At 39.0% G+C, this 10,338-nt stretch overlaps 1 protein-coding gene across 1 annotated transcript; it reads right to left on the bottom strand.

The window, feature by feature from the left end:
* Positions 1-1,169: 1,169 nt before the first annotated feature.
* Positions 1,170-9,579, bottom strand: copb2 (COPI coat complex subunit beta 2). The gene is made up of 22 exons (XM_059345223.1): positions 9,442-9,579; positions 8,566-8,703; positions 8,338-8,424; positions 7,120-7,246; positions 6,824-6,972; positions 6,478-6,624; positions 6,107-6,206; positions 5,866-6,008; positions 5,507-5,706; positions 5,288-5,398; positions 5,110-5,198; positions 4,918-5,024; positions 4,523-4,666; positions 4,202-4,332; positions 3,744-3,951; positions 3,403-3,513; positions 3,079-3,293; positions 2,833-2,971; positions 2,560-2,697; positions 2,351-2,428; positions 1,964-2,143; positions 1,170-1,613 (listed from the first exon to the last, which is right to left on the bottom strand). The coding sequence occupies exons 1-22, from the start codon at positions 9,442-9,444 to the stop codon at positions 1,518-1,520; spliced, it is 2,841 nt and encodes a 946-aa protein (XP_059201206.1). The 5' UTR covers positions 9,445-9,579; the 3' UTR covers positions 1,170-1,517.
* Between the last annotated feature and the right edge of the window lie 759 nt (positions 9,580-10,338).

Raw genomic sequence — 10,338 nt, 5'->3', positions numbered from 1 at the left:
CCAGGGTGTCACATATGGTTTTTAATCTCAAAATGTAGCACATTCAACTACAAGAGCGACCTGGGGTTGTATAAAATAAATAAATATATGTATAGGCCTACATTAGCAGCAGCACTCTGTTGACATATCTTTGATCAAGTGTATATATATATATATATATATATATATATCATGGTATTGTTACTGGTATTTGCTCTTGGGGGCCCCCTAGTAGCAACAAGGCCCTAAACAGTTGCTTAGTTCGCTTGTGCCTTGGGCTCTGCCTACATTAGTGACAGAAAATTATATGATGTGGAATTAATGGCACAGAGATTTGCTAATTTAAAAGCAGGGAAACCCAAATCATCCACTATGGTCAAAAGATCTTAATATTGTGATTCTGGGCTACAATCACATTAGTCTTGGAGAATATTCATGTTTCTTTCTTGTAAATGTACAACTTTAATCTAGGAGGGTTTTTTTTCCTCAGAATACTATCCTGCCCCCCACCCCTGTAATTTTAATGTGCCACCATAGATTGGGGTTAGGTGGCCTTTGTGTTTTATCAATTTCAATACTTAGATTTCCTTCACAATAATAATAGCATGTTAGCACTAACTGACCAGCACAATGGAAATATCATGCGTTTTTAATAGCACCATAATGAACCCAACACACTTAAACACTTGGTAGACACACAAATGTTTTAAATCATTATAGTTTATGACCTCTTCTGGGGTCTCTATAAAAATGTTCAGACTGACATCTAATCATTCTTTTCTCAGTTTTCTTATACCGCTTAGGGCAGACAAATGCAAAAAAAACCCTTTTATTTTTATAACAATATGGATTTTGTTAATTTATTGTAATTCCTCGTAGCTCTTCCTAACCCTAAACAGAGGTATAATCAGCCTGGGTACTGGACATCACCTGCGTTGCTATCTGATTGCTTTTAAAATCAGAATTACAACAAACATATTTTCAAGGGTATTTTGCATCAAGCTTGTTTTCCCAATCAGCAAGTCACAGCACATCATTTATTAGTTTTATCAGCGTTATGACCAATTAATGGTAGTATCTAGCCTGGGTATACCCATACTGCCTTGCGCGCCCGATTTAATTTCGAACCTGCACAGTCTAGATAGTATCGCTGTTTTAGCATCTAGTACAGAAAACTCTCAAGTCAAATATGAATATGTACAGCAACCGGTTTATTGGACTGAATGAACACAAAGCAAGAGTAAATATACCATATCGCTCATGAACAGTTAGTGGAAGGTTCTCGAACAATCAATAAATGGTGTAGAAAATGGAGAAATAGACATGATGTGTCTACTGTTCTGAGAATAAAACATTACTGATATTATTATTATCATCATCATCATCATCATCATCTACTTATATCCTGCCACTGCAGTAGGTTGGCATGACAATAAAATATTTTTACGTACAAATACAAAAAAGGGGGTAAGGGAGTTTGGTCTTTATCTTTTTAAATAAGCTCTGAAGAGTGCCAGCGAGGAGAGTGGTGTCAGGTCTCAGTCATCTAGAAAGTCCTCATCGAGGTTAACGTCTGTGGTGTCGATGTCATCCAGCTCCATGTTGTCAAGGTCCACTTCCAGCTCATCCAGAATCTACAGAAAGACACACACAGAGGACAATTCATTTTAATCACATTTTTTTATTATTCTCCTAATGATGTATAAATACCTCATACAATCCTATTTAAGAAAAAACTTTACTGGCCATATATGGTAGCACACTGCCAGTAGATTTACTTTTTCCTAATCAAAAAAAGGACATAATGCTACAAAATGGCAGAAAATTCAAATAATTGCAGTAAACATTATTTGATTGACTGTTTATTTATTCAAACTAAGTTGTAACAGCAACCATTATATAATCAGTTATGATCATCCCATTGTATTTTTTCATGTTGAGAAACAAATCAAAAGACCATAGCAGAAAAAAATATATGTCCAACCTTATCTTTTTGAGACTGTGAGGAATCAGGGATTTCCTCCTCATTTTCTTCATCCTCTTCCTCCTCCTCTTCTTCTTCTTCTTCTTTGTCCACCGCTGTAGGAGCAGCAGGTTCTGGCTGTGAAGACACAGCTGCCACTGCTGCAGCAGCAATGGGAGCTGCAACAGACTCTTCACTGTCCTGTGTATGCCAGCAAAAAGAGAGTATGACTAAATGTTTGAATATTATCGAGCATTAGTTTGTAAAAATCCCATTCTGATTACAGAAGGTACAGAGGGTGAACAAAGAATGTGAGTGCTGTTGTGACTAGCAGCAAATCGTATGTCGGCTCTCAGGTTACTAGATAAAAATTGGCTCAAAACAAAATGTTGGATTCTGCAGACAAACCTTGGGAACAGCAGGAATGTAGGTTCCTTTGGGCTCATATCCCTGAGCCTCCTCAAGAATATTCCTGTCTTCGTTGAGCTGAAAAATGGTGACGTTTGTTTAAATACATGAGGGTAGGGTTAGCTAGCTGAGATACAGCTATAGATAAATATTGTCTGCACACAAACACAGCTGCCTCATTTGTCAAATTTCAAACTTGTGCAACTCACCGTGACAAGAGGATAATCTTTGGCGGGCCTAGTGGTGCCCAAGCAAGACTCTCTGAGGTAATGCTCAGCTGCAAAGGCTTCTTTCAGCCCGGGGAACAGATTCTCATACTCTGTAGGGTCAGCTAGGGATTCGGCCGCCTGTAATGAAGGTTCAGTAAGATAGGTCATACTCCAGAAGAATTATCCATACACTCAAACTCCTATCCTATTTTCTCTCTTTCCTGTATCAAATTTTTTTTCAACAAAAAAAATAATCTTGATAACAGAACTGACCTTCTGGTTGATCTTAGCCAGGTTCTCCCTCCACAACTTGACTACCCGGGACACTTGACTGGGCAGGTAGGTGCGAGCCAGGAAGGCAGCTTCAGGCAGTCGGTTTGTTCTGATCAGAAGCTCCAAACACTGATCCAGACTATGGAGAAAAGACAACATGTAGAACAGTTACCACATATTCGACGTCATCAATACAGTTTCTATTCCCTAATTTGTCCACAATTGTCACATTCATCTGTTACTCACTTCCCCTGCAGGAAGTAGGTCATGAAGGCCACATTGTTTTTGCCGTCCCTCTCTGCCCCCTCGGCCAGCTTGCCCACCATAGTGGCATTACCGGAGGCTGTAGCAAGGAGGAGCAGGCCACCGTAATCCTGGGCATGGTGCAGGCACTCCTGGGCCAGGCCGAATTGGCACTTACTGATAGCCAGCTCTGCTAACTGCTTCCACTTCTGCTCCGACTGCAGGGGTTAGATAACAAAAATAATCAAAATTCAATTAGAAATGTACTGTAAAATAACCTGACCAGGGTTTGCCTCAGTTTTAAAAAGCCAACTGCTATGCTCTTACCTCTGCTTCCACAGCTAGCTGGTAGGCAATCTTCAACTCTCCCAGCTGCAACGCCAGCTCAAACCTGTGTTCTGGGTCCGTGGACACAGCCAGTGCCTGCTGCTTGAAGCCCTGAAGAGACAAATAAACAAAACCCATCAGCATCCTATAAACACAAACTATAAATCATCTCTGGATTCAAATAAATAAATATATTATAAATCAGAATATCACTGATGGTGCCCCTGCATGACCTCTTGGGTACAAAAGAAATATTGCATCTGCATATTTTCTGTTAAATTAAACCCACAGACTGCTAAATAATATATAAAAATGAATCAACTCCTGCTGTATTTCCATACCTGTTTCTCCAGGAAATGGGCCACCCTGGTCCGCTGCTCTTTAGGAATTGTGGGAAGAACCTTGTCAGCCATTCCAAAGTCCCTCCTCATCACTGCAGTCTGGTACTCCAGGACAGAGACCAGCAGGGAGTAGCTGACGATGTTGAGCTCTTTGTCTCCAAGGTACAGACGGTCATCTTTTGGTATGTAACCCAGCAGGTACATGGTTCTGCAGGAAGAGAAAGCAGCAGTCGTAAAAGATGCAGCATCCTTCACATCAATCCAGTCATAGTATAGTATAGTATAGTATAGTTCAACTGCTATTTTTCTAGTCTTTGTATGCAACTATGTTTGGTTTTCTGTGCGATTCTTATAAGCATAAACTTTACAAGTTGCTTGAGAGATAAACAACAAAGGGATAGGTATATATTTTTTCAGCAAACCATATACCCCTTTAGCTAAACTATCTGTATGTGTACCTGTCCAGGTGAGCAATAGTGACGATCTCTCCTCCTACATAGTAGTTGAGTCTGTTCACAGAGCTGGTGTAGATGAAGCAGTCTCCTACCCACAGTCCAGTCTTCACAATCTCCTGGATCTCTCCCTGGACCTGGACATAAAAAAGCACAAAAAAGGTGATAAATGTAGGGTATGGTTTTAAAGTGAAGAAAGCACTCCTTCAATCTAAATATAAAGCATTGAGTTGAAGCTATACTACGGAAAAGCATATAAAACATTATTCATAAGGACATCCAATAAAATAAATTAGTATTTTAAGCACTGAAAATAAAAGCACCCACCTCGAAGGCATCTTCGATACCATCCTCGGTCACTCCTTCATTGTTCTCTTGAGAAGCAGCTACTTTCTCAGACATATAACGAAGAATGAAGAAAGACTCCTCAGTAGCAATACAGACCAGTTCACCAGAGTCTGACCAGAAGATCTGAACAAATTATGAAAAAGAGGAAAAAGGAGAGAATGAGACAGAAATGGCAAGTTAGTAAAATAACTAGGCAGCAGCCTCTCTAGGCCTTGAATACATTTACATACAGTGCTGTTAAACATCAAGACAGTTTAGCTTAGTAGCTGCTTTGATGCACATAGTTAAACCAAACTCAAAATAGGTAGAACCAAAGAAATTGGTAAATGTTTCCAGAAACAGAGAAAAAGAAACCAGGACATTTGAAGTCTTACATGTTTGGGCTGGATCTCGATGCGGCGGATCAGCTCTGTGTTCTCCCAGTCATAAAATGCCAGGCCATTCACCGACCTCACCCCAAGCAAGAAACCTCCATAGATCCCTGCAGGGAAGAGACACATCCAGTGAATAAGACAGTGGGAATTGAATACAACTACAAGTCTATTATACAACAATATTCAGTTTACCTTCAGCTCCAAAGTCGGGCTTAAAAGATTTCTTTTCTTTGAAATTTTTGAAGATTTTGACGATACTGTTGCTTTCTCTGATGGCATATCTGTTAAAAAACATCAACAACTGTTCACTCTCTGATACAGGCAAATACAGAAGGAAAATATCGCACCTTTTTGCAAACAGTACACTTACTCAGATGAGTCATGTGCCCAGGCAAACTCCTGCGCTGAGCCGAAGCTCTTGTTCCTCAAAGCCATGGCAGTATAGATGATATACTCTCCATCTCCACACACCACAACAAACCTGGTGCACACAAAATGCATTAATGAGTGACACAGATTCACAAACTGACCTTTAATCTGGCAAATTATGTTGTTTTCATGTGCGCCTGCCTGAAGTGAATGTACACACCTTCCATTAGGGTTATGCTGGATGGTTTGGGGGTAAATCTCACAGCTGCCCATGTCTTTGACAGCCAAAGGCAGCCTCTCTCCATCCTTGATCTCAGCGTCACCCATGGCCTTTAGGTTGGCTTGCTGTATTTCACTGTGTTTAGCCCAGATGATTTTTCCGTTTGTGTCCATAGACATTGCCGGCTCCTCCCGACCCACCTACACAGCAGAGGGAGCCAGAGATATTTGATTACATCTATAATTTGTTTCGTTTTAATGTGTTTTATAGATAAAATTCCACCACTAATTTTGCTACTCCATTCAGCAGTATGTGCACACAATGAAAATACATTTTTCAAATTTGATTCTTCTGCTCACCTTGATAATGATGCTGCCTTCATCGTAGCCCAGTGCCACATTGTTGGAGCCCCTGAGGCCGCACACACACCACACTCTCTCCATGCCATAGTTCAAAGTGCTCTCCAGGCGGTAAGTGCTCGAGTGCCAGATACGCACCGTACCTACAGAGGGAGGAGGTAAAGTTGCATAGAGAAATGATCAATGAGACCATAAGGTGAGATGTATTCTGGCGGCGAGGATGAGTGGGGTTCCTGCTCACCATCCTCTGATCCAGTGATGATGATGGGCAGCTCGGGATGGAAGCTAACACAAGAGACGTTCTGTGCGTGTCCCTCCAGAGTCTGAACACAGGTCTTGTTCTAAAATGCACAGAGGAAGACATTTAAACATTAATACATAGACACAATGCTTAAAGATTTTCACATAGGCCGTAGCTGATCAATAATCAAAACAACATTCTTTTAGAACTGTCAACTCTTTTGGTTAGTCATAGTGATAGACTTTTTACTATACTATTTTAAAGCAGGAAAATAGCCCGTGCTCTGCTTAAGTAATTATTAGTTCCATGATAAGTGCTCTGTGGCTTCCTCTAACCTTCTTATGAAGAAAGTGAATAAAAAGGTTTCTAACCTGGTAGTCCCAGATCTTTACTTGACGGTCATCAGCCCCAGAGATGAGGTAGGGCTTGTCTCCTCCACTGTAATAGTCAATACAATTGACTCCCTTCTCGTGACCCTCCAAAGTGAAATTGGGAGAAGAAGAGCCCAGCTGCCAAACCTAGACAAACCCAGAGGACAACAGAGAGAATCACTAAATGCACTGCAATTACCTTTAAATACATGTGTATTTAAAAAGGTAATCTTAATCTTAAACTTAATCTATAGTCATTAAAGAAGCTGCAGTAGGTTCTGAGGGTCCCCACAAGATAAAATCAGCAGCAGCAAAAGGGCAAACAGCAATGTCAAGCAATCCCTACCTTAATCGTCCTGTCCAGGGAGGCACTGGCAAACTGATTATTGTCCTTGGGGTTGATGACAATCTGCATGACATAGTGAGTGTGACCCTCAAACACCTGGCTACACGACCACTTTTTCTCCCAGTCCCAAAGCTTGATCAACATGTCATCTGCACAGAAAAAGAAATACAGTCATGCATGTGTGCACACATTACATATGCAATGAAGGACACTTGTAGAAATAGACCTTTGAGGGTTTTTTCAAGATATTAGAAGAGTGTGCTACCAATAAAGACATGATAAGTTTACTAGCATACCACTGCTGGTGAGGATATAGGGCTGGGTTGGATGGACAGCGATGCAACGGATGTAGTCAGAGTGGGCCTCAAACATGTGGACACGCTCCAAGGTGTTGTAGTTGAACACTCGGATCTGCATGTCATCCTGCAGAGGGAGAAAAAAAAGGTTTGATTATTAGTGGGATACAGAGCATTTTTAGTTAATACATACAAAAACTACTAACTAGAAAATGCATTACAGAATAAGCTGTTGGTATATGCTGTTTGAGTAAAACACGTGAGAAAAATGTTCATTAACATAATCTGATGTGACACCACCGCTCAAGCTATTACTGCACATGCCCACATCAAATTGAAACTACACCAAATCAAACAAATTGTGATATAAAAAGTGATATTTCACCTCCAAATAACAATTTGTAAATCAATTACCGACCCTGTGTCACCTTGAATTCTTGAAGAAAACTAAATTCTTCCTCACATGTATCCAGTGTGAATAAAGAATTCATAACACAAAGTAAATCCTTGATGAACTGAAGTAAATGGTGGCCACATATTTTAAATAGTTAAGAGTTTAGCAGAAATGCATGCTTTTAGGTATTAGTTAGCATAGGACTGGATAAATTACACTTGTTTTGATATAGTTTTTCTGATGATACATGTGGGTCCCCCTTTACTTTAATTCATCAAGATTATTCACATTTTTTTCGTTCAACATAGAGGCATGTGAGAAAAACAAAGTTTTCTTTAAGAATTCAAGGTAACACGGGATGAGTAATTGATAAACAAGCATTCATTTTATTTATTTCAGTATGTACTCTCTTTATACTTCTAGTTTGTGAAAGTGCTGGTGTTATGGATGTTAACTGTTAAGAGTTGTGATAATTCCCCAAGATACTCACCTCAACCGCCAGGCAAAAAATATGATAGCTTTTGCATCTCTCCTAGCTTGGCGATTAATACTTTTTAGGTTGAAGGAGAAATTTTCCCCAACCTTTAAGATGTGGATCAATGATCTTTTACACCACTTGGTATTAGAAAAGATTTGTTATTCTACAAGAGGATGTATTCAAAAAATGTTATGCTATATGGAAACCCATTTTGAATTATATAGAGAAATTAGATGTCACCAATATTGGTGCTCTATATGACTGATTTTTATGCATAAACATCAATAAAAAAGACTGGAGTAAAAAAAGAGTTGTGATCCAAAAACAAACCACAGATGTAACTCACCGCTCCTGTAATGACCCAGTTCTTCCTTGCAACAAACTTGGAGGCTCTGACGGGAAGGTCACATACTTCAAAGGTCTTGACGAGAGTCTGGAAAAAGGAACATTACCTATTCAAGTCAGTCTTTAACTATAAAATAACATATTCAAGCATAGATGTTTCGTCATCAGTGATTCCATACTGGGTTGTCGTGCAACTATGTATGGGTGGCTCATTGACTAGTGATCGCACCTGTGTTTCGTGGTTCCACACACAGACACTGCCGTTGTACAGACTGGCCAGCATCCATGGCTCAGTTGGGTGAAGGTCCACACTCTTCACTCGGTCGGACCTGGCAGTCAGCCTCCGCTTAATGTCAAGCCTCAGAGGCTGAAAAGACAGAAGACATCGGGGTGTTTTACTACATTACATTATTATATACAAATTGTCAATATGGGCGGCTCTTTGTGGGTATTTAATTGCTTTTTATTATTCACAATAACAATTTACAATATATACAGTATTTGCCAGGGGGTTACAGAAATAAAAACACACATGAAATCAGACAAACATCAATTCCAAAACAGAGATCCACAGTAAACACAGGGTAAGAAACAGAGACAAAACAAAAAATAAATGAATTAATAAAAACATGATGTATGATTCATCAATCAATAAAGTATTTGTCCAAAACAAAGTCAGTTTTCAGAGCCTTCTTGCTCTTATGACCTTTAATATATTTAATTACTAGTTAAAAACTAGGCAACGTTGCAGATCCGGAATAACGTTTCTAGTAAAGCCAGAATAACCGTTAGCATGCTAACTGTGAAGCTAAAATATTTCAGTGGTTCCAATAATCCGGAACATATACATTGCATTATTAATTCGACAAATGACTCAAAACAGCTGCCAGCACATATAACTAAAGGCCACAAAGAACCGTGGTTATAAATTTTAACAGCCGTTAGCTACAAGCCCTTATGCTAAGTCAAGCTAGTTAGCCGCTAAGCTATTTACAACAGTGCATTATTATTTGATAGTTTCACTGTCCTTTTAAAAACTAAACCATGACACTTTGATAGCCTGTATTGAACCAACACATGCTGTTAACTATACTAAGTCTCTTACCATGATTTATCCCCGTGTTGTCGCAATAAAATCAGATAAATGAGTCCAAATGGGTCCAAATGTTGCGACTTCAGTGAAAAGATCACTGGATACTGACGTGGAACTTCCTGAAATGTAATCTCGCGTGAATTGGGCTCTGGAAATGGTGACGTGACATGAAGTTCTGCTGCGGGTGTATATGGGTGACACGGTGGAAAAGTTCACTCAACGAAAATAAATAATACATCAACATTGGGACAAATTTTGTCATGTAGAAAAGGAGGTTTGGATTTAATTTCCCCATCAAATATATTTAGCAGAAAAAATACATTATAGAGAAATTTAGACATGATATGGAGTTAAAAAAACATAAAAAAAAACCATGAATTTAGAAAATTCCCACTCACAAAAGTGCCGTTAAACTGATGTTAGTGAATGAAGAGGGGTGGGAATTATTCTAATAATATTTTCAACATCTACCAGCTACTTTTTTCCAACAAACCATGGCATTAATTTAAAACAGACAAGCACGTTGCACTTGTTATGATTGTACACATGTTATGTATTAACTTTAGAATAAAAACAATACTTAAATTTGTGGTTTTAGTTCAACAAATTTGTTTATTTACTGTGTTTATCAGTAATAGTAGTGGCAGTATTGTCATCAGATGCATTAACGTTTCCAGACACATTTCACACTAAATTATTATGTAATATCAACAGAGACTAAAATTGTAATTTTTGGGGGTCAGATGCATTAATTTTATTGTTATATTATTAGATGTCATCCCATCTCACCTTCAAGATATTACCTTATTTATCCAGCAGATGGCGATTTAAGCATTGTTTTATTAAATATCCCACAGTAGTGACTCTACTGGTGTTTAATGTAATGTATGGCGAATAAAACAATTTTCT

The sequence above is a fragment of the Centropristis striata genome, chromosome 11 (assembly GCF_030273125.1).
Source record: "Centropristis striata isolate RG_2023a ecotype Rhode Island chromosome 11, C.striata_1.0, whole genome shotgun sequence".
NCBI classification, from domain to species: domain Eukaryota; kingdom Metazoa; phylum Chordata; class Actinopteri; order Perciformes; family Serranidae; genus Centropristis; species Centropristis striata.
This window is presented reverse-complemented; position numbering and strand designations above follow the sequence as displayed.

What these genes read in the sequence shown, in the direction of transcription:
- copb2 (XM_059345223.1), bottom strand. An exon ending in TGGGCACATGACTCATCTGA is followed by an intron (nt 5,199 to 5,287) that starts GTAAGTGTACTG and finishes GTTTTTTAACAG; the next exon opens with ATATGCCATCAGAGAAAGCA. An exon ending in ACCTACTTCCTGCAGGGGAA is followed by an intron (nt 2,972 to 3,078) that starts GTGAGTAACAGA and finishes TTTTCTCCATAG; the next exon opens with TCTGGATCAGTGTTTGGAGC.